This window comes from Synchiropus splendidus, chromosome 4 (genome assembly GCF_027744825.2).
Source record: "Synchiropus splendidus isolate RoL2022-P1 chromosome 4, RoL_Sspl_1.0, whole genome shotgun sequence".
NCBI classification, from domain to species: Eukaryota; Metazoa; Chordata; class Actinopteri; order Syngnathiformes; family Callionymidae; genus Synchiropus; species Synchiropus splendidus.
The window spans coordinates 30,543,538-30,566,177 of record NC_071337.1 but is presented as its reverse complement, the minus strand read 5'-3'; the positions used below and the strand labels follow the sequence as shown (position 1 = coordinate 30,566,177).

The 22,640-nt window shown below is 42.4% G+C and overlaps 2 protein-coding genes across 3 annotated transcripts; both read right to left on the bottom strand.

Annotated features, from left to right (window-relative positions):
* Window positions 1-3,431: 3,431 nt before the first annotated feature.
* On the bottom strand, window positions 3,432-16,379 carry tent4a (terminal nucleotidyltransferase 4A). 2 transcript variants are annotated; one of them, XM_053863812.1, is made up of 13 exons: window positions 15,441-16,379; window positions 13,024-13,147; window positions 10,970-11,016; window positions 10,756-10,876; window positions 10,277-10,384; window positions 9,228-9,356; window positions 8,021-8,234; window positions 7,416-7,542; window positions 7,243-7,346; window positions 6,390-6,574; window positions 5,966-6,121; window positions 5,678-5,851; window positions 3,432-5,282 (listed from the first exon to the last, which is right to left on the bottom strand). In XM_053863812.1, the coding sequence occupies exons 1-13, from the start codon at window positions 16,154-16,156 to the stop codon at window positions 5,124-5,126; spliced, it is 2,364 nt and encodes a 787-aa protein (XP_053719787.1). In that variant the 5' UTR covers window positions 16,157-16,379; the 3' UTR covers window positions 3,432-5,123. The 2 variants fall into 2 exon arrangements, with proteins under 2 accessions (XP_053719787.1, XP_053719788.1); XM_053863813.1 differs by having other exon boundaries at window positions 5,798-5,851.
* Window positions 16,380-17,466: 1,087 nt separating this feature from the next.
* On the bottom strand, window positions 17,467-22,507 carry srd5a1 (steroid-5-alpha-reductase, alpha polypeptide 1 (3-oxo-5 alpha-steroid delta 4-dehydrogenase alpha 1)). The gene is made up of 5 exons (XM_053862540.1): window positions 22,082-22,507; window positions 21,821-21,987; window positions 21,127-21,228; window positions 19,823-19,973; window positions 17,467-19,760 (listed from the first exon to the last, which is right to left on the bottom strand). The coding sequence occupies exons 1-5, from the start codon at window positions 22,390-22,392 to the stop codon at window positions 19,694-19,696; spliced, it is 798 nt and encodes a 265-aa protein (XP_053718515.1). The 5' UTR covers window positions 22,393-22,507; the 3' UTR covers window positions 17,467-19,693.
* Between the last annotated feature and the right edge of the window lie 133 nt (window positions 22,508-22,640).

Below are 22,640 nucleotides of genomic sequence, written 5' to 3'. Positions count from 1 at the left end.
ATTCATCATGCAGCTGTGAGAGCAGCGGCTCACTGACATGGAAGTCTTGTCCGGTCGCTCTTGTCCTATTTCTGTCTTTTGTTACAGCTGGATGGAGGGCTGCTGTTGTCCCATCACTCCGCACAGCTGCACCGCTACAGACCAGTAATGACGTACATCCACCCCGAGGATATTTCCACTCTTCCATTGTGTCCAGGCTTGAAAGTGAGTTTATGATGCTTTGAAAGAAGATCAGGACAGTTACTCCGGAAGCAGAATGACACACCAAGACCAGAGTCCTGTCTGGGTCTAAGTTCACCGAAGTTCTATTTCATATGTGCTCCGCCCTCTAACGGCCTTTGCTATTGGTTAATCCACATCGAGGCACTGGCCTCGGCCTGAGACTTCGATTGATTGGCTCTCCGCCCAGGAAGGCACCACCCACCACTTATAACTTTCCCCTGCTCCTGCCACTCTGCTCCTTTTTCCACTCGGCCTGCGACTACAACCATCGAGTTAACATGAAGCGTTCCTGTTCGTCCTGTGCTGATTCTCTTGGTGAGTTGGACAAGCATGACGCCTGCGTCGTCTGCTTGGGCCCTGACCACCTGAGACTGCTAGACTCATGCCCCGCCTGTGTGGCTCTTCCAGGAGAGGAGCGCCGCAGGCGGGCAGGCCTAGCTCGATGGAAGGAAGTCGACCAGGAGTCTGCCTCCCAAACCAGCTCCAGCGAAGAATGGGGGCTCGTGCCACACGTTTTAGAGGCGGACGGGGCTCGCTTTGGGGTTCCGGTCGCGGACTTGTTTGCGTCAAAAGAGAACTACAAAGTCCCTCTGTGGTTCTCCTTGAGGGCGTCGGACAACCCCACCCTCGGGGTGGATGCTCTAGCTCACGCAACTTGGCCGCAGGGACTTCTGTATGCATTTCCTCCGCTGAGAGTGTTGATGCCGTTCCATCTTCGCCTGAGGACGCAGAAGTTGACGGTGATCACGGTGGCCCCCGACAGTCCCGGGCCAGCATGGCGACGGGTCCACCCTGGATGATTCCAGACTTCCACGGGGCTCTGTTGCAGGATCAGGGCCGGATTCGGTCCCGTCCTGTTCTGGGGCGACCTCTCAAGGTCTGGTAGCTGAAAGGGTGAGACTGCTGGACATGGGGCTGTCGTCATCCGTACGGTGCAGAGCGCCCGTGCACCAGCTACTAACAAGCTTTACACCTCCAAGTGGCGGGTGTTTGCTAGCTGGTGCGCAGCAAGACAGCTTTCACTGTCTAACTGCTCTGCGGCGGAGGTCTTGTCCTTCCTACAGGAGCTGCTGGACAAAGGCCGGGCGGCGTCCACACTCAATGTGTTTGCGGCCGCCATCTCGGCGGGGCAGCAAAGCTTTGGTCAGGTCTCTATGAGGAGTCACCCGATCACTAAGAGATTTCTTCTTGGTCCTCGGCGCATTAAGCCTCCGGTGAGGAGTCTAATTCCGCCCTGGAGTTTGCAGGTGGTTTTGGAAGGGCTGTGTAAGGCTCCGTTCGAACCATTGGCGGCCGCTTCGTTGGATGTTCTGTCCTTGAAGACGGCTCTTCTCCTGGCCTTAGCTTCGGATAAGAGAGTGAGCGATCTGACAGCCTTGTCTGTGAGCCCACGGTGTATGTCTTTTGGTGAAGGTCTGACCTCTGTGACCCTTCATCCAAACCCGGCTTTTAGACCGAAGGTCATCACGGCTTCGTATCGGTCTCAAGTCCTGATGTTGACGGCCTTTTATTCCCCACCTCATCAGTCTGATCAGGAGGCTAGGATGCACCGGTTGTGCCCGGTGCGGGCCCTAGCTTGCTATGTGGACAGGACTTTCGTCTGACCGATAGTCTGTTTGTCTGCTATGGAGGGAACCTGAGGGGCAAAGCTGTCACTTCGCAGCGCCTTGCCCACTGAGTTTGTATAGCCATTTCTGTCGCATACAAGGCTGAAGGCTCTGTGGCCCCAGAGGGCCTCAGGGCTCATTCATGCTTTTCAGAGGTGCTTCCATGGAAGACATCTGTCAAGCTGCTTCTTGGTCATCTGCTTCAACATTTGCTCAGAACTATCTGAGAGACATGACGGACACTTCAGTGGCTCACACTGTTTTGTCTGTGCGGGGATCTTCGACCATGGCTGGACCCTCTGGCCGTTGAGTTGGGTTCGTTCCTTGACTGGTCTTCTGTAAGGCCATGCTGGGAGTGAACTCATCCCTACGATCTTCGCCGTGGTTTTTAACCAATAGCGAAGGCCGTTAGAGGGCAGGCCTGTTTCCGCTGAGTTCCAGAAGGAGCAGAGCGGTGGGAGTAGGGGAGAGTTATACGTGGTGGGTGGTGCCTTCATGGGCGGAGAGCCAATCAATCGAAGTCTCAGGCCGAGGCCAGTGCCTCGATGTGGATTAACCAATAGCGAAGGCTGTTAGAGGGCTACGCACATATTCATAGAACCTGGGTTACATGAGTAACCACCATTTTCTAAAGCTTCTGGACATCACAAGTGGACTGTTCTATATTCGTTTGGGGGGTGAATGAGGTCTGCAGGAATGAGTTCGAACACTCGCTGGTGAACATCTGTGCTGGGTGCAATAGCACTGGTGCGCTATCTAGAGTTTGTGTAATGAACTGCAAGTTTGAAAAAGAAACTAAAATGTTTATAAATTCTATTATTCTGTATAAAATTTTAATTTTTCACAAATTAATTGTACGCTTCTTTTTCTTAAACTGTTGTGTTGTCTAAGTTGCCTTTATGCACATCCTATTAAAAGAAGAGAGACTTGCACATGCTTTTGTACAATTTCAATCATCATTGGGAAGTACAAGTTCCTGTAAATATAGATGCTCGCACTGCTTAAAAGTTACATTTTTGTAGTTACATTTTTCAATACCAAAGTAAGACTGAAGTCATTAAAAAAAAAAAACTTTTATTTTTTGTTTTTAATTAAACTGACTAAAAATGTCATTATTCCAAAAAGCAACAAACTAGTCAACATAACGAGATGATAATGCCTTTTATGACTAAATAAAAATAGACATTTTCACAATTAAACTTTTTAAACAGGGGCATTAGGGTATGTGCATGGCACTCCAGTTTCACCAAAATTTTGTAAAACCCTTTAACTTCAAAACTTTACTTTAAGACTTTAAAAGAAGGTAGTATTGGTGAAAAACCAAATCAAACCCTAAACATTATATTAGTGTTGTTATCATTATCAATGCTAGCTTTCTTTTATTTAAGAGCAAGACAATGTTTTTAATTCGTTTTTTCTTTTTTTTATATCACATCAAGGCATTAAAATAATTATTTCTTTACAACTTTAAATATTAGAAATTATTTCTTGAAATAGTGCAAGTTTTGAATTGCATTTTGATGGAGCAATTAATGCATCATGGTATGTAACACTTCCCTTCACCGTGTGCTCCACATAAACAATCACACATTCACTGGCAGTTTGGAACGTTTATTTAAAAATAAAATAGAAAAAATATATTTACATTAAAATGTTGAAAAAATAAAAAGCTGGGCAAAGGTTTCCTAGTGACCCCTGCATAGTGACCAGGAGGGGGATTGAGGAGAGGGGGGGGATTTACTACTGTACTCTTAACAGCAGCTGCAAGTTTAAAAATCTTTCGCTGTATTTCAGCAGCAGGTCACATTGCACCAACATGGAACACACAGCAGTCCCAGGACTCTCTATGTAGCTTCCCTCCAACTAGTTCCTCCGTTGTTTAAAACCAGGAAGGTGAGACGCAACAGTGGACGTTACAGCACAGGCAAGTCCATCCACACAGACCTTAGACATAACTGCAATTCACTCTTGACGATGTGGGCAACTCTCACCTAAGCTCGTGTAACATATCTCTCAATCAGAAATGTGTTTGGTCGATTAGATTTGAAAAACACTGGTGTCAGAGGCTCAGTGGCAGACACCAGTAGAGTACATATTTGGATGAATCATAGGGAAGAAGAGTAGAGTTTGGATCAGAGTTGCCCAGTTTTACTCCAAAATATCAGACTGAGGGAAGTAAAGAAAATAAATTATAAGTGAAATGATACCGCACATTTGTAGCAGAAGGCAAGACGCTCCCTGCTAGAAATGCCAAATGTCCAATTTCAATGACAATTAAAACACAAAAGAGCTGGTAAGATTGTAGGTCACACGGGAAACAATGTGTCAATCTCATCAATAAGTATGGCGGGTCAATTCCCAGAGCAACACGAAAACAGACGAATCCACTTGCATAGTCATAAACACCAGTGTGTGTTGTGTCCGAGTCACAAACTTCCAGAGGTTTGTGGTCATACAACCAGCACACTGAAGAGTAAACACAATGGGGCAACGAAAGGCAAACAAATGGCACAAGTACCAGGTAATAAATATACACAAGATTCCTGAATGGAATCAAAGTAAAACTCCCTTTGAAAAGGGCCATGGATGTGGGGAAACCTCTTTCCTCTTCATCCCTTCTCTCGCTCAGTAGATGACAAACATTTGGCTTCATTAGTTTGCAGGACCAAAAACGTGCTGTTCCTTGCGTTCTGGCAGCGTCCGATTGGTGCACAATACTGCTAAAGAATGTACTTATTCTGAGGAGACTATTTTCATCAGTTTCCCTACCTCTTTAGACCACCGCAAGGCAAATACACAAAACTGAACACCCATCAGAGCACTACACCTTCTTCCTTACTACCAAGACAAAGAGGGGCTTTAAGGCGCGCGCACACACACGTCTGGGAGGCACACAATCCTGGATGAACACAAACTCCTGCTTAAGAAGGGGGTGCAAGTTTTGGTAAATGAAAAATTCTACAAGAAAAACAACCACATCACACGCAATTAAATTAAACCACTTACTGACAAAAAAGGAGATGAAGAAAAATATTGCACAATTTAAAAAATAATAATAATAAAGTGTGACATTAAGTTAACCCCAGGCAGCTTGGCTGTGAAGGTCAAGATGAGGTCAAGCACCAAAGTGAAACAAAATAGGAGGTCGGACTTGAAATAATACCAAGGGTGAACCAAAGTCATGCAGAAGCTGAAAAGCAATGCGAGGAGGAGGAGGAAGGAACTCCATCTTCATCGTCTCCGAGTCCTCCAGTCTGCTGGTCCAGGATTCACAGCTCCATGGTAGAGTGGGTTTTATCTGATGAGACTGACTGGCAGGGCCTCCCTCTTCCGGTGTCGCCACGTGTTTCGGTGATGCTGAGGGTAAGTGTGAGTTTGTGAGCGGTTGGCCACCATGGGAATGTTGACCATAGGAGGGTTGTGGAAGCTCTTGACGATGAACTTGGCTGCGTTCTACACAACCAAAGAGGAGAGATAGACAAAGTACTGTGAGCACAGCCTTAAGTCTGCATTTAAAAGATGAAATTAAACTGTCCGGGCATTTTTAAGTTGCATGCAGATTTCTGATGGAACCTGCTGGAGAAGCTGAAGCTGAGACATTTGGACATTATCAGCCTGCCACAAACCATCAACCTTTTTTGTGAAACCACCCAAAAACTGTGAATCAGTTTTACAGTCAAACTGATTCACAACTAAGCTCGGTATTTCAGTTACTGCAAGAGGACTGGAAAGCAACTGTGCAAGTTTACGAAGTGATACAAAAATGACACCATGTGTTGTTCAAGTCCAAAACGGTTACACATATCTCAAAAATTGAGAGGAACGACAGGAAGGTAGGTCCAGCCTACCTGGTTGTTATGACAGCTTTGGGGACTGAGTGGAGGCTCAGGGCTGGATGGGGGTGGTATGTGAGCTTGGGCATGGGGGTGCATGGGGTAGAAGGGAGGGAGCCTGGTGTTCATACACACCTGTCTGCCAGGTATGGAGTGCACTGTGAAGGCACTGGGCAGTGAGACACGAGTCTGAGAGAAAACAAAAACATGACAGTTAGGAACCAAACGCAAGATGATGTGCAGGAAACAACATCTCGGTCTTTCATGGCATCTCTTCCGTGAGACAGATGTTTGCAAGCACACCTGAGAGCCAGGGGGCAGAACCATATGGTGTCCCATCCCAGGCTTTCCTGAACCCACGTTGAGTCTCGGTGGCAGAGTCATGCCCAGGTGTGGGAAAGGCGGGTACGGAGGGAGAGCTGCGGGAGGTACTGGACACGGCAGCGCGGTGTCAGAGTCCTGATGAAGAGATTCAACAACAGTCATCAAGAGACGTAGATGAACAGGCATATCATGAACTATTCAAAATTTGAGTGTCCCCACTTGTTACTGTTGGATAGTTTGACAGGGAATTCTTACTCAACTATTCCACATTCTTGAACTTAATGGTTTACAAAAATATAAACTTTGCACGACTAGAGAATTCAAAATGATCTATAGGAAGTATACACACATATGCTACTGAACTATTTACAACAATGCCAGCAAAGAGATGCATTTTTCTCACATTGTCAGATCCAGACAGTGAAGAGACAGAGGAGGCAGAGGAGTGCTGCTGAGGACTAGCGATGGACATGGGTGAGTCAGCACTGTGGGGTGACGCAGAATCCCTCTGCTGCTCCTCTGATGTGACGCCGTTATCAAACTCACAGCTGTGTTTCAGAGCCAGGACTCGCTCAGCGGAAAGTGCAACTGGAGCAAACAAAAAATGTTAAAATTCATCTCGGTGGACATATATTTACGTAACAACATTGCTTTGACATTTTAGGTTGAAGTAGCCAGGAGAGAAAACTAACTTTGACCAATTGCATTCGGGATCCACGTTCTTAATGTTAACTATGCAAAGCTTGTGACCACATTTCAGGGTTGGACTGCAGCTTCATGAGGTGGCGGCTTCAATTTAAGTGCTCAACAGGTGGCGCACTCAGTTTAAAATTATGCTCAGTTTTATTCTAATGCGGATCCTAGCGCAGAGTGCCATCTAGTGGCCCCTGACAATGACACCACTGCTTCATTAAAGTGGTAAATGCACATGATCCAGCTCCTATGTTTCACTAGTTAAACGTATTGCTCTGAATAAAACACTGCAAACACTGCATAACACCTCATAACCACCTTGTCAGCAGTTATTAAAGATCATATTTAATGAACGGCTATGGAGTGACAGTGTTTAAATGGCACATATTGGTGACTGTCGGTGTTTCTTGGGATAGAAATGAAGGGGTGGAATTTCACAGACCTGTAAAATCCAAGGGCCAATGCATGCAGGTTTAATTAAAAGAACAAGTTTGGGGTTGAATTGTGGCGCAAGTAAGAAACACATGTACAGCTTTGAATGCTCACGAACAAGTATTCAATACCTCTGTTATCCGTTGGCCCCTGATCCCTGAACCCCCACTTTCTGATGATCCACTCCCGGTAGTCGATCACTTGCTGGGTCAGTCGAATGATCCTGCTGAGGGTGCTGCAGAGAGAGAGAAAGACCAGTGTGAGCAGAAAGCCTCTATGCTCATGTTCAGATGCAAAATGAAACCTTTCACAGTCTTTGTTGGGGTACAAGCGTGCCAGTGGAGAGACGGCTTGACTCAGGATGATATAAGCATAGTCGAACACCTGCTTGACGTGCATGGCACCATAAGACCCCCGGCCAACGTCATTCCCTGAAATAGAGGAACAGTTAAATTACAGTAACATCGTGGCATTGATCTACCTCAGCCTAGATTAGTCCAGTGTTCTAGCCTTGGATGGTTTCATCATTTCATACCACATTTGCTCTTCGTGATTTTTTTTCACTGACCTTATTTTGTTATCATCATCATCATCATCATCTTTTCTTTTCCCACACACACAACATTCTGTTTCATTACCAATAAGTGCAGTATACGACACCCATTCATCACAGATTGCTTGGTTCCGTTCAGTCATTTAAACCAAGTATATAAACATTTTAGCAAGCTTAAAATGTTCCTCATAGCTTTGTTCCCGATTAAATCACCCTTCGTGTGGTGCAGATAAGTGAGCATTAAAAAATGAGAAAATAGACAGATCATCAAATAATGACTATTACAATGACAGAGGTCAGCATTCAAAATAAATCCCATAATGCCTCATTAAACACTGAGGCTCAGGTGTGCTGACCTGGGATGAGTGGATCCTCTATGCACAGCGATGATGGCCTGTAACCGTTGGTCATGGTCTTCATGATCTCCTCTTTGGCCACATATGCTCCGCCTTCCTTGATGCGGATCCCGGTTTTCAAGTAGTTAAAGTGACGACCATACAGTTCAAAGAACTCGATCAGCAGGACGCCAAGGTTCTCATTAGGGTTGGTAGCATCAATGCGTGGATGGAGCTGCAGGTGAGCAAGAAGAGGGGACAATGAGAGGCTTGTTTCTAACATGAACTTTCCAACAAGCATGAGTGCCACAAGAATTAAAAGCAACCAGAGCTGGATGTCAAAAAAAAAAAAAAAAAAAAAAAATCAACCTTGTTTACATGGGGGCATTGACTTCTTTATTCCAAGTAGCTAGTTGGAAAGAGTCTGACAGTCCAGTTGGTCTTGGACCCTCCACACTCACAGATCAACTTTTCAAAACATACATAATTTCCATACTTTTTGTTTTCTTAAAAGTAAAAATGAACTACAGTCTGACATCTCAAATAGTTGGACTGAAATGATCCAATGGCATTATTGCAACTTTCTTCCCACAGTTGTTATATATGCTCTTCTATTACTAGCATTTCTCTTGAAATAATTGAAAGGCGAGTTCTCCTCAACACAAGTTTTATTAGGTACCTTGGAAGAATTATTGCTCTCCAAGGATTTCGGTCCAAGTTCCCAATTGGTTTCAGTCTTAAATTTAAAAATGCAGCCAGAGACATGAAAATCAAAGAGAGTAATGCACAGATGTTTTTCTATTTTAAAAATGACCCTGAACCCTAGTTCAGGTAGCAGTAGTTCATATATACATAAATACTTTTATGTCAAAATAGTTAGCATTTTTATGGATGCAGAAAAATATATAGTGAAAATTACTGCTGCTGCACAAAGTTAGAATAGAGTCTTCTTACATCATAATTCATATTAAATGGCAGCAAACGCACAAAGAGGTCAAAAAGAATTGAAGTCCATGTGGATATATTTGGGCCTCAGCAATCCTTGGTCGGTCAAAATCGGGTCAAAAACAGACCGATTATCTATGTGGTCCCTTAGGCGTAGTGGTCGACATCCCAGTGTAGAGGAACCATATGCGAGACTAGGGGCCCTCAACACCTAACTGCACGGGCAAGAACCATGTCGGTGAAAATTCCAACATTTGTCCGGGACATGCTGCTCAGTCTGTACCTGTAGGAAGCTGATGACCATGAGGATGAGGCTGTATGAACTGATTCCTCCAGTGAAGACTTCATTGAGATCCCTTTGCAGCAGAAACTGCTTCAGCACAAAGATCAGGTAGGGCAGCACCGGGTACTTCTGCAGGTAGGATGTGTGTGACAATCCATGAAAGTTTCAGTTTCAGTTTCAAACGGCACACACTCTGTTATGGTGAGACGAAAATTCTAATACTTAGTAATCAAAATAGTCACAGCGACAATGTCAGAAGAACTCAATAAAGTGAACACAAGTCATTAAATGCAGCAAGTAATGTCACTCACTGCAGGAAAAATACTAGGCTGAAGAAATCCAGGAATGACCCATGCAAACCGAGGGCTCAGACACGTGCACACACGCAAACTAAATTCATTGACAACAAGATGACTTGTCAACAGGCGGTCGTGCTGAGGCGTAACTCCCAAAAAACACACTCAAGTCAAAACTTGCAATCAGGAGACAGCAAATATTCCTCGACAGTGAGCCGAAGAAAAGGTAACCCACAAGTGACCCATGTGAAGTATGCAATTACTTCTTATACTTAAAAATAATTTCACTACAGAGAGGCTCTCATTTCCCTGTCAATCCAGATTTATTATATCATATCAAAATATTTTCCCTCAGAGTACAACATAACAGTAACATTTTATTTAGCTTTCATGTTTGACATTAAAAGGAGCCCAACATACACTATATGTACACAATCAGAGCTTAGCTCTCTCTAACACACAACAGTGCAGTAGAGTGACTGCAATGCCGCCCCTGCCGTGCTGATTCTCCGACCAATCTCCCACTGCCTTTACCACTCACTCGAGAACAAGTCCCAAATACATACATTTATTCACACACATTTTTCTTCACACTTCATTTCTTTCATGGACATTGCTTTTCATTATGATTTCTGCACATACTTTTCTCAAATAACAGTTGAATTATTTGGATATTTTATTAGCAATTAAAAAAAACCAATTGTGTCACCTCAGCACCATCACTTGGATGGGGAGGATGGAGCTTTGACTCACCTTGACATAATCTTTTATTAGACATGCAGCCTTGACCCCAGTTTCAACGTTGAAACTGATGTCCACCTTCACCTCTGTCTCCTGGTCTGTTAGTTTGATGATTGGCACCTGAGTAAGAAAAGAAATGCTAGTCAAAAGCAGAACAGAACACTGTGGTGATTTCCTTAAGGCTTATTTCCAGGTCAGTGTTGTTTTCTGTAGGCTCACATGCATTGAGCATCAATTTGTAATAAAAGCAAGGCTATGCTGAGAGCATGATGTAGAAAAAAGGAAACATAAAATAACTTTAATTTAGTTTTACACATTTTGATCTTCAGTACAGAAAATACAAAAATTGCGGCCACAATGCTATTTAATCAAAAGGACGATAGAAAAACATTAATTTTAGTTAACATTATCCCACAAACTGATTCGGGTGGGTACTGAATCACTATCACATTAATGAAACATCCACAACAGATCGCAGTGTGGCCACTTACTGTAGCTTTGTCCAGCACTTTGATGGAGAAGGGTTCCGCCACTTTATGCTTGAGAAGTGCTTGTTCCAGATCTGGCAGAGGGGGGCGCTCCCACTTCCCAAACACCACGAGGTCAATGTCACTATAGCCAAAGAAGACAATCAGGACATGAAAATCCTTGCTAAACACCCAGCTCTCTCATTGACCATCTTCAATTGCGTCTATAGTTTCTTGCCTGGTTGGGAGGTACAATCCAGTACTGAAGCTGCCAAATATCTGAACCTATAAAAACAAATAAAAAAAGAAGTATTCAATTATGGCCACCAATGAATTAATTAACACCGAAGTGTGAGCAAGAAATGTGTTGGATAAACTTCCTGTAAATTCCTTTGATAGGTCTACTAATAAACTCTCCTGATAGATACGGTCAGCTAGATAAGTGGCATGTATATATAATGAAGAGACTAGAGTCAGGTTTGTGTGAAGTGGTTATGATCTTCTCATTATTAGTTTCAAATGCTGCAATAATAATGCAACATGTGAATACAAAAGAAAAGTGGCCTGATTTCAGCACTGGTCGAGAAGCACTCTCAGTGTGACCTTCGGTTGTCATTCCTTGCTGTTAAACTCATGTGCTTGGATACCGTCAGATCAGGGATTGCTGTGTTGACGCACCAGCTCGTAATCAGACAATAGAGGATCTATTGTTGTGGAGTCATCATGTCAAATTTGAACCTTTTACAAACAGGCTCTGATAGTAAATTACAATGAAGACAAAACCTAAACACGTTTATATTGGGCCCATGTCATCTCCAGGGAGTTCCAACTGAAATCAATTTTTAGCATGTGTTTGTGCTTGCATGTGTGCCATTACTGTATCAGCAAAGGAGGAATCGACATCACATATGAGTCTCATGTGCAGGATGTATTTTATCAATATATCTCAATTGAAACACAATGAGTACAATGAGCATAAACGGATAGCAGATGGCAGTGGTGTCACAAAATTCCTATAAGACACAGCAGGGACATGAAGAAGAGGCTGCTCTGCAGGGATTGACTGAGACAACCTTTAAAATGTTGGCAATTTTATCATCTTCATTACATGAAAAAAAAAGACTTATTCGATTGTAAATCGTGTTTCATCCAATCCAAATGCCTGCTCCTTGCCTGGTTTAACTGGGACTGGTCATGTGACTAGAAATACCATTAGGCCCATTAGAAATCAACAGGAAATCACACACTATACAATATTGGTAAATCTAAACGTACCTACAGGACACTAAATTACCGAACTTAGCTCTAATAGTTTGGCCGCTTTGATTGAACATATTTGCAAGCACGTACATTGTGTTCAACTTATCATTAAGTATGCCGTATGTCCAAGTATGTTATTTAGCATATACGTCGCTCTACTTCCCCAGAACAAGGTGTTTCTTGGCTTCACCTCAAGATAAAGCCAGCCAAGCTCAGATCCTTGCCAAAAAATGTTCACAAAGGCAGAGAAAAGAAAGCGCTGTATTGGAAGGCTGGAGGGAAAGCCTTTGACAGGAAGCCGAGAGGAAGCCCTTTTCCTTCTTGCGCCTGGTAAAAAGCAACACTGCGATAGTACAAAGACAGGCCGCGATTAATGGCCCGAAAAGAAAAGTGAGCTGGTACAAATCAGAGGCTTGGTCCATTAACCTGACAATCTTGCCCGCAGTGCAAAAGGAGGGAAAAGTGACAAGCAACAAATCACGGCAAGTGTTATTAAGTTAGAAGACTCTGCCCACTATCAACTGTTACTAAGACCATTTCGTACCAAGGTAGTAAAAGTATTTGTAGTTAACTTTTATCATGAAGCAAACTGCAACATATTGACAATTCAGACGTTTTTTTTTTTTTTTTTTTTTTTTTTACTTTAAATTATTGAGCCACGGCCACAGCTTTTCTGGCAACAGGGGTATTTCCCAAACATATGTTTAACTGGCAACTGCCATATTGGAAAAAGCATCAATTTCACACGATGAGAATTCCATAAATATTAAGAAACTGAAATATGTAGCGCATCTTTTCTGTGCCAAACATTGCACAATGCCAGATGGGATTTTAGGTCCAACTACTAACTGATTTAAAGCTATGCTCACACTAAAAGTAACACAGCAATAATACAGATGATGCTAATTAAGTTAGTGGAAAACAAAAACATAAACTGATTGTGAATAACTGAATGCTAACAATAAGTATGTATGGTGTGCATCTTCCCAGACAGGAATTTTTGTCATAATAAAGGGGCAGTGTGTGTCTTACATCAGCCGAGGGCCACAGTTCCTTAATGATCCCCTCTATTCGGCTCACAACCTCCTTCCTCATTGCTGCTTCTTCTGGCCGGGGAGACATGAAGTTGTAGAAATCTATCACCTCTCTGTGGAGTCTAGGGAGAGGTAGTAACAGAAACAATTATGGCCAGGAATTAAAAACACATTCGACCATACACAAAATCACATCTTGTATATAACCAAAGGGACAGGCAATATTAGGGAATTGCTTTGTGCAGGCTTCCTGTCTCTGCTTATCTTCACTGAATGAGCCAAATAATGAGCCAAGATGAGAGAAATCGTCACAGTAACACCAATGTAGGGAGCTCCTAAGACTCTGTCCATATTAAAGCATTCGGAATAGAAATGATAAATGTCAGCAGCAAAATAATGAAATGTAATTAAGACTCACCAACTATGCAAATATGATAAAATATTCCTAGCTAATTTGTGTCATTGCGTAGGAGCTACAAAATGCTGTTCCTCTATACTGTTGAAATGCATTGCAATGCCAAAACTTCAGCTACAAACATGCACACACATTTTGTGAAAAAGACCCAGTGTTCAACACTAAAATGTGTCATTAATAATGCACACTTATTTGTAGTAGGCTACCAGGAATTAATGAAAATATAACAAAAAGGTTCATCACCTTAGAGGAGGTGTAGAAGGCTCAAATTGAGATAGGCCTTAGATAGTCTGTTTATAAGGCCCCAAGACAGAATGGAATGATTGTGCATTGAAGAATATTGTATCAAATCCAAACAGCAAATTGACTGTTATGACTGTATGTTGGCCATATCTCATGCCATTTTAGCACTGCTTCTTTATTTTTTTTCTATTTATATTAATGAAACACATACAAGAAGACTAAAAACAGCTGTGTTCCACTCGGCTCATCTTTCTAGGGACGCATGCTGCGACCTCATTGGTGTGAAATACATAACAGGAAAACTTTCACAGTCAACTACACGAATCAGGATGTTAGGCAAGTGTCAGTCATTGGTAAAAACTGCTCATGACCAGAGGGGAACCTCCGTGTAATGGCGGGTTCCCCACACGGTCAGTGTGCTGGAATGTCAAACATACCCTTCCCTGATAAACTATTTAAATCTGACATCTCTCTAAAAACACTGCAGTCACAGTTACGCAATGAATGATTCCCAATACTGCACTTTATTAGAAGTAAATAAATGTTCTAGCCCCAAAATAACTGACATGTAGTGAAACTCCAGACAGAAACATTCTCACATGCGTCGTCATTTGAGGTGTAAATGTCAACTATGTGTAGTACTTCAGAGAACGCCCCTCTAGGTAAAACCAGTGAAGGACCAATGGGTTCACAGGCTGAAACTTTCATAAAGCAATGCACAGAGAAAAAGGACGACTTAAAATCTAATGCTTAATGAAGTTCATGCATTTGAGCAAAGAAAGACCCAACATTCTTGACCAAAACAAACTGCTGGTGGAGAAAATTCCCACAAGAGTGAAACCAGACATCACAAATATTGCAAGTTCCTGCAAACATTCAGATTCTAAGATCCACAATCCTTTGCTGTTAAACAACTTGTCCATTGTCAGTGCATAAATCAAATCAGAATTTGACTTCTTGATATCGACATATCAATAGTGTTAAAATCAAGATGGTTTAAAATATTGTTGCTTTCATGCCAGGCAAATTGGTAAACCTATAACTTTTTCAAAAAGCTTCCAAGTCATCAATAAAAGTTAACTAAATACTTCTTAATAAATTATATTGGGAACTCAATGACAAAAAAACATACTGTAATAAGTACATACATACAAACATATACACAGTACATACAACAACTTCAAAATACATGGTTGGTTTCATCATGAATTTAAAGGCAAATAGCACGCGGTTAAGACTAATTGCGCTGTCTCGTGCAGCTTGATTAAATTTGATAATACTAAAGGTTTTAACTTCAATTTGGGCAAGTAAATGTGAAAAATCTGAAATGCACAAACGTACTTCACCTACAGTCAAGCTACCGACGTTACATCCGGTAGAGCTGTGTGGGTTTACGTAAAATACAAACGAAAATACGACATGTCTGCATTGGTTGAGACGTGCTAACGTTAGATAGGCTATTTGAAGGAACTAATGACAATGTGTCGTTTTAAACTTATCGTGACAAAGTATTTTGTTTTGAAGACCAATATTCAATTTGAATGCAAGAATCACAGTACTTCCGGGGTAGTTCGGGCCATCAGATGGTGCTTTCAAGGACCTAACGGTATTTTTTTTTTGTCGGAAGAAAACGTTACATAATTAATACGGAGAACTTAAACGTGTGTGGAATTATAATGGATCCGTGTGACTTATGCTCTTTTAAACTGGGTAGTGAATATATAGTAGATCAAACTGTAAAAATCAGTCATACTGACCCGATGACACCGTGGTGGTACTTCCTCATCTTCCAGGGCGTCCAAGTGCTCACAGAGTTGTAGTTAGAATTCAAGTAATTGATTCCATATGTGCTCGCCTTATTGTCACTTTTTCTCCGGCCCGGGTGGTGACTGTATCTGTGAATAGAAGGGACGGCTGAGTGGACCGCATATATCTGCTGAAAATTGGAAAGCGGCTGCTCCTGCGGGTGACGGCGATGATGGGGGTGTTGGTGATGGTGGTGAAGGTTGAGATTATTCTCCATACTGTCTCTCAAGTTATAGAGTAGTGAGGCAGCCTCTGTGTTTTCATTGCCCGTTACATTCCCAGTCACAGTCCCCCCCGGAGGGCAACTCAGAGCGGTGCCGTCTATCGTGGAATCCCGTGAGGAAGACACGAATGTCGTCTTCCGAAGAAGAGGTTTCTCGGCCGCCTGCGCCGAACCGTGTGGGTTAGGTAGCGTTCCCCCGAGCGAGGAGATGGCGCTTCCGTTCGTGATGCTATGGCCGCTCTTGCTCGTCGCGACCGCGGTCACTACATTTTTTGAAACATCAAGCGCGGCGTGATTTGAGCATTGACGTTGGCTCTGGTTGAGGAGGTTCCGCTGCTGGGACGAGGGTATCCGAACTCCCTGAGAGGTCTCCCAGACGTGCATCCATATCGCGTTCGCAGGTCCCTTCTGTTCGGGCTGAATCCAGGCTACCCTCGGATCCATTCAACTTATCTCTCCGATAACCCCCCAACAAGTCTCCAACTACGAGCAGAGGAGCCGTCCTGGTTCGGTGCCGCTTCTGGACCTTTCCAACGCCGCCGTGCTTTCCGGGGAGAGCGGAAAGCGACGTACTAAGATAAAATCAGTGCATTAAAAAGTGCCTCCCGTGCACCGCTAAGTGAATAAAACCTAAGCCGAATCCTACAGGGATTCAATATGGCGTATTTTCTTCAATTCTCTGCGCATGCGCTGAACGGAGGGGATCCTCACACGGACGACTGCGCCCCCATACGCCCACCCCCACATTTTTCAGCTGGCTGCTTAAAAAAATCTCTCTCTCTCTCTCTCTATATATATATAATCTGAATATTTAGCATTACATTACAATGCACATTTACAAAAAAAAAGTCAAAAGCGACCTACAGGTGCATTCAATAACAGACTCAGTGCTCACAGTGCTCCACACTCCTTCCTTAACTATGCAGTGTCACCCATGTTAAATTAAATAAATCTTCTCGATTTTCCAAGCCAGCTCATTTACACTACTCTTACCTTGAACATAGTTTAAACTAGGCAGCATCCTGCTGTGCTAAAATGCGGCACAATTAAGGCGTTTAAACAAAACCCTCATCTCAAGCTCATCTGCCCAGTCAAATACACAGCAGGTGGCGCTACTCATTCTTCATTTTATTTGCACCTCAGCCACAAAGCAGCCATCTTCTGGCCCATTAAGCACGGTGATGGACCACCAGCAGAGAGAGTAAATGTAACAAGCATCTTCTGGGATGTGGAAGTGAGAAAAAAAAAAAAACTGCTCATATATATATATATATATATATATATATATATATATATATATATATATATATATATATATATATATGCTAAAATGCGGCACAATTATATATATATATTTTATTTGTATTATTTATTTTTTACTTGCGGTGAGCCAAAGCCCTACTTGACAGCACCACTGCTGTGAAGATGGCGAAGTCCGTCCACTCAATTATCTCTCGGCTAGCATCAACCGAAAAGCAAACAGCATATTAAAGCCATATTAAGCAGCCATGTTAGAGTTGACATTTTTGTATCATTCCCATGACTGGGAGACGTCAACTACTATGGCAAGGCCAAATCCAGCAATGATAAATCAGGAAATGAGTGAAGAAAACCGATCACATGATGTGCTGACACTTTATGTCACTTGAATAGTAATGAGACTGCATAATGATTTACAGAATTAAGATGAGGAGCGCCATTTACATGACGGAACCTGAATGTACATCATTTGATCTCTGGTATATATGGTTGGATTGTTCCAGGAAGATGACGTAGCAATTCACTAAATTTCAAGGTCACTGCATAATCATATTTGAAATTATCCAAGCAGGATTAAAAGAGCAATATTTTAAGTACATTTCAAGAGTTAAGTATATCCTGAAAGCACAGTATAAAAAACTTAAATGACATATTAGAAAAAAAGACTGATCACAATTAGAGAACACTTCAGGATACCTCCTAGTTATTGGTGTTATTCTGGCACCTGTTGCTAATTTCCTTGCTTACCTGACAACCCCTATTTAACTGGCAGACAAACTTCCAGTTTCTCTGACTCTGCAAGATGGTGAGCCGTTCTAAAGTGACCGAAACCCTCCGGCAGCACGTTGTCCAGCTGAAGGCCAAAGGGATGACCCTGTCAGCCATAGCAAATCAGTGATTTCAAGAATATTGCATCTTTACAACATCACAATCTCATTCAAGTCCGCCAAGAAGGCTGGTCATCCATGAAAGACGAATGCAAGAGAGGACAGGATAATGCGGAGGATGTCACTGGGCAATCATTTCAACACTGCAGCTGGGATTGCTCACCAGTTCAGCGCTGAACACGGTCAAAAGGCTGGACTAACCTTTGCTGAGGAGCATGTTGTGTGGACAGAGGCAGACTGGTCCAAAGTTCACTTCAGTGATGAAAGTAAGTTTAATTTGTTTGGGTCTGATGGGAAACATTATGTTCGGCAAAAAAGTGGTGAAAGACTGAACCCAAAGTGTGTGAAGAAGTCAGTGAAAGGTGGAGGATGTGTCATGGTTTGGGGCATGTTTTCTGCAGCAGGAGTTGGGCCTCTCATACAGTTACATGGCCGAGTAAATGCAAATGTTTACAAGAACCTTCTTCAACAACATATGATTCCTTTCATGCGTTCATCACCCAATGAGCCGGCAGTGTTTATGCAGGACAACGCTCTCTGTCGCACAACAAAACAGGTGAAACAGTTCCTTGAACAGGTGAAACAGTTCCTTGAATACCCAATAGAGAACCTCTGGAAAAACCTTGGGGACAAAGTTATGGCCAAGAAACCCCCCACAGCCACTGAACTGTGGAAAAGACTGGAAGAAGAGTGGACCAAAATCACTAGTGATGTCCTGTGGCCACAGATGTGCTGACGTCATTCAAAGCAAAGGTCTGTACACTTCCTATTAATTGCTGACTGTTGTAACGCTCAAAAAAATGTTTGTTATAATCTTTTCCCGTCCTTTTCCAATCAAAACAGTACACCTGGGAAACAGGATCTTAAGCTCTCTACTTTACCTAAGGCTTGGGCGAGTGCTTGGTAGAAAAGCAATCATTATTTTACAATAAAATACAATCAAACAAAGCTATACATACATGTTGTGTTCTGGTTTCAAACCATGTGACGTCACAAATCAAAAGCCATCTTTATTTAAAATGTACCTGGTCGGAATTAATCTTTGAAACGATGTATCTGCTTCAGAGGAGTGTGAATTTTCATTTAAAAAGATATCTAATCTCTAAACATGCCGATATTAACATGGCAAAGATCCTTGATGAAGTAAAAGTCCTCGTGCACAACTGCAAATGCAGGTACTGTTTATTTTGTTGGTGTGTTGTATAACCACACCAGTCTGTTGATTTGCAGACACCGCCGTAAACACACTGAAGTCAAAACTAACTTGGGCTTAAAATGTGTTTTAATACTACATTTTGATACACAGTGGTTTTAGAAGTCCATATGTGGCCAAGCAGCAAAGATCGCAATTCCAATGAGAAAGTCAGCAAGTGGTCTGATAGAAGGTCCTTGGCAGGAGTGCAGGGCGTTTTCTGTAAAAAGAAGAACTGGAAGCTCACCTCAGGCACATCTATTTTCAGGCAAGTGTTGTACAGTAACTTGCATGAGACGTGTATCTACCCAGTGGTCCTGAATAGACCTTTGAGCCACCTTATTGGCACCTTAGTGACTGGACAGAGAGTTGCTGACTAAGCCATTTGTTATGAGTCGAAGAGCAAGAAGGGTTCTACTCCAGCTTGCAGTAACAGCTGAGTATTGGACAAACATAGGCCATTCCTACTCCCTTCCTCCAGGTGCTAAATTTTCCAATGTTAGGAAAATCCTCCACCATGAATTGGCAACAAACATACACAGTAAATGGCCAAATGAATTTGCAGGTGTAAGAGCCATGTCCATTTGTGTCAGTGATCACGAAAGAGCAAAAAACAAACAAAAAAAAACTTCTAGATTATCCCTAAATCAGAAGCGGAATCAAAGCCTTTCTACTTTTGGGGTAGTCATCGAACTTGGATAGATACCACCTGAAAACAGAAGAAAGAAAAAGTGAAATGGAGACATTGCGGGTGGCGTGTATTCATCTTACTTGTGGTGAGCCAACGCCCTGCTGGACAGTACCACTGCTGTGAGGATGGCAAAGGCTAAACTGTGAACAGAGTGACCGGCCAGAGCGAAGCCCGCCCACTCAATTATCTCTCCCAAGAAGTTGGCTCCGGATACATATTCAAACATGCCACCTGTGGAATCATTCAGTCAGATTAACACATACCCTTAAAAGGTTTCCTGAAACAAATTTTAGAACAAAATTTACTTTAAATCTACTATGTAGAGATCATGATTAAAATATGCCAAGAGGCCACTTGAGGTCACCTGCAGGCCTCCATGTAATAATGCTTCATTGTCGGTGAGTGTTAACAGTGAGAATTAATAATTTAATAATAATAATTTAACCTGGAGATGCAGGGAGGTGATGTAGTGAAAGCGATTTGAATCTATTACCTAAAAGCACAGAGGTGAAGAGGAGAGTGCAGTCAGGGCTGAATAGATGGAGATGGCCAGACACAACTGTTCATATTTTGACTGAAAACTGAAAGATTTAACAGGACAGCGTGTCCAATCACGACACAAATAACCTGTCCAGTCAACAACACGCTGCTGAAGCCACTTATGATTGATTCTCTCAATTTCATTTAATTATCTTTAGATAGATTCTTCAATTGGTACTAGGATTGTGGGCTTTCCAAGTCAAGACAAGGAAGATTGTTTTAATACAACAGAATAAAACTAGGAACACGAGGAACAACTCTTCAGTGTGCTGTCGAGATGTGCACTGTCGAAATTCTGAATAGAGTGCAGCAACATTTATGGAGCACATCATGATGTGATCCACAAAACCTTCACCAGGTTTAATCACTGTCTCAACACAATGCCATAGTTGAGCGGACTTATGAAATACTATTCATTGCTACTGCCCAATCTCATCTACAAAATGACCACCTGCCTAACAGAGTTACGAGCTCTATTACAGCTAAACTGATCTATGGTGTTTAAGATCAGGCTGACACATGTAGCACTACAAAAACACAAAACGTTTTCAGCCTCATGCATTGGGCCGGTTCTGTTTAATTAATGTTTGGTTTCTGAGCAAATTTCACTAAAGACATTGCAAGACAAGCAAAGGTTCCTCCACAAACTTCTTGTCTAGTGACATCAGTCTGACTTGAAGTGTCTTGAGTATTGTGCAAATTTAGACTACCACCTAAACAATCAGCAGAATGTGCATCACATTCTCTAAATGCATTTAATACAATGGGGTTCAGGAGATATAGATTTCATAGGACACCCTGGGTCAGTTGCTCTGTATGGTGTTAAGATGACTGGGCTGCTTACCTTTAGGAATTTTGTAACCAGTCTCTCCTGGTTTTCTCAGGTTCCTGAGGATGTGGTCAGAGTGCACATTCATCAGCCAGCCCACAAACCACAGCAAAAACCCTGTCAACAAATAGAGCAGCCACTGAATTCACCCAAGATAAACTTTTAATTCTGAATTGGTTTGGCGTTGCTTGTTAACCAGCACAGTTCTGTTGACAGTACTAAATGTGAGTATGCAATAGAAATGGGAGAATGCATATATTGCATACATTTTGTACAACAGGGGTGAACAGTACAACGCATACTGGAACCAGGTGGACCAGTTGAACATCTGGAGATGGTTCAAAAATAGCACTGCTTAGCTGTGTGCTGCGTTTTTGAATCATACTTGCAGTAATAGATATTCAAAAATTCCATCCGTCATTTTTTGTTGTGGTGAAGGTGACAAAACTTCGTTCAGGGACAAGCTAGCATCTTCACAATGTCTTTTGCTTTCATTTTGATACACACGTTTAGTAGTAGAGCACATATAGGAGCTAATCTTCATGCAACCGTCCGTCATGCAACACAGTTGCATGACGGACCTGGATAGATGTGCAGAATGACCTTTCAGAAGCAACACGGATGTCAATAAACCATAATAAACGACATCAGCTTGAATCACATTCACCTATGCCTGTAATCAACTGAGTACAAAAGAAGACTGCCATACCTGTAATAAAGAATGGATGAGTAACCCAATCCTCAGGGTACTCTGCATAATGACTCAGGTACCTGACCTGCATGTAGCCATTGTAGATGCAGAAAAAAACAGCCATGATAAATGTCAGGAACGGTGTTGGTTTACCACCTCGAATTAAAAAGGGATAAATAAGGGACCTACAATTGTTAGAGAACAACAACGATTAACACCAGGCGCAATTATAATGTACATAGAAATAAACATGACGAATATTGCTTAACTGTGACCCACCTTTGTGTGTAGTGGCAAAAATACATCAACATCATGAGCTGATTTGGCAGACGGGACATCTTCGCAGGTGACGACCATATTACCAGGAGCAAAGGCAACAAGAAAGCAGGCAGTTCTTGGACAAACCACGCAAACTTGGCGTTGACTGGAAAGCCATACTTACTACTCGCATACCGACCATAGGGAACATTTTCTTTCAGAAGCGAAACTAATGTGCAGGCCGTCATGAAAATCATGAAGTTAGCCATGTACCTTAAAAAATGAAGCTCGGTTTCCTCGGAGGAAAAGAGCGCTGACAGGAGAGAGTCCATGACGACGGCAAAAAGCGAGAAGTTGCCAAAGACTCGAAAGCTAGTTGCTCTTTGACTATCTTCCAGTCGGATGTATTTTGTAACATCGGATCATTATTCAACTTACCCACACACAATTTCGTTTACGCCCATAAAATACCGACCAATCAATGCTAACGTACTCATGTCGCTTTAGATCTTTTGAGCCAATCAGATTGCTCATGACGTGTTTAATTAATTATTTACCTTACCAGCAAAATGAAATGAAA

Coding starts and splice junctions, on each gene's coding strand:
- tent4a (XM_053863812.1), bottom strand. CDS start 16,156: ATGGATCCGAGGGTAGCCTGGATTCAGCCCGAACAGAAGGGACCTGCG. Junction 10,877..10,969: donor GGATTGTACCTCCCAACCAG/GCAAGAAACTAT, acceptor CTTTGGCTATAG/TGACATTGACCTCGTGGTGT. Junction 10,385..10,755: donor AAGTGCTGGACAAAGCTACA/GTAAGTGGCCAC, acceptor TTTCTTACTCAG/GTGCCAATCATCAAACTAAC.
- srd5a1 (XM_053862540.1), bottom strand. CDS start 22,392: ATGGACTCTCTCCTGTCAGCGCTCTTTTCCTCCGAGGAAACCGAGCTT. Junction 21,988..22,081: donor TTTTGCCACTACACACAAAG/GTGGGTCACAGT, acceptor TAACAATTGTAG/GTCCCTTATTTATCCCTTTT. Junction 19,761..19,822: donor AGGGCGTTGGCTCACCACAA/GTAAGATGAATA, acceptor TTCTGTTTTCAG/GTGGTATCTATCCAAGTTCG.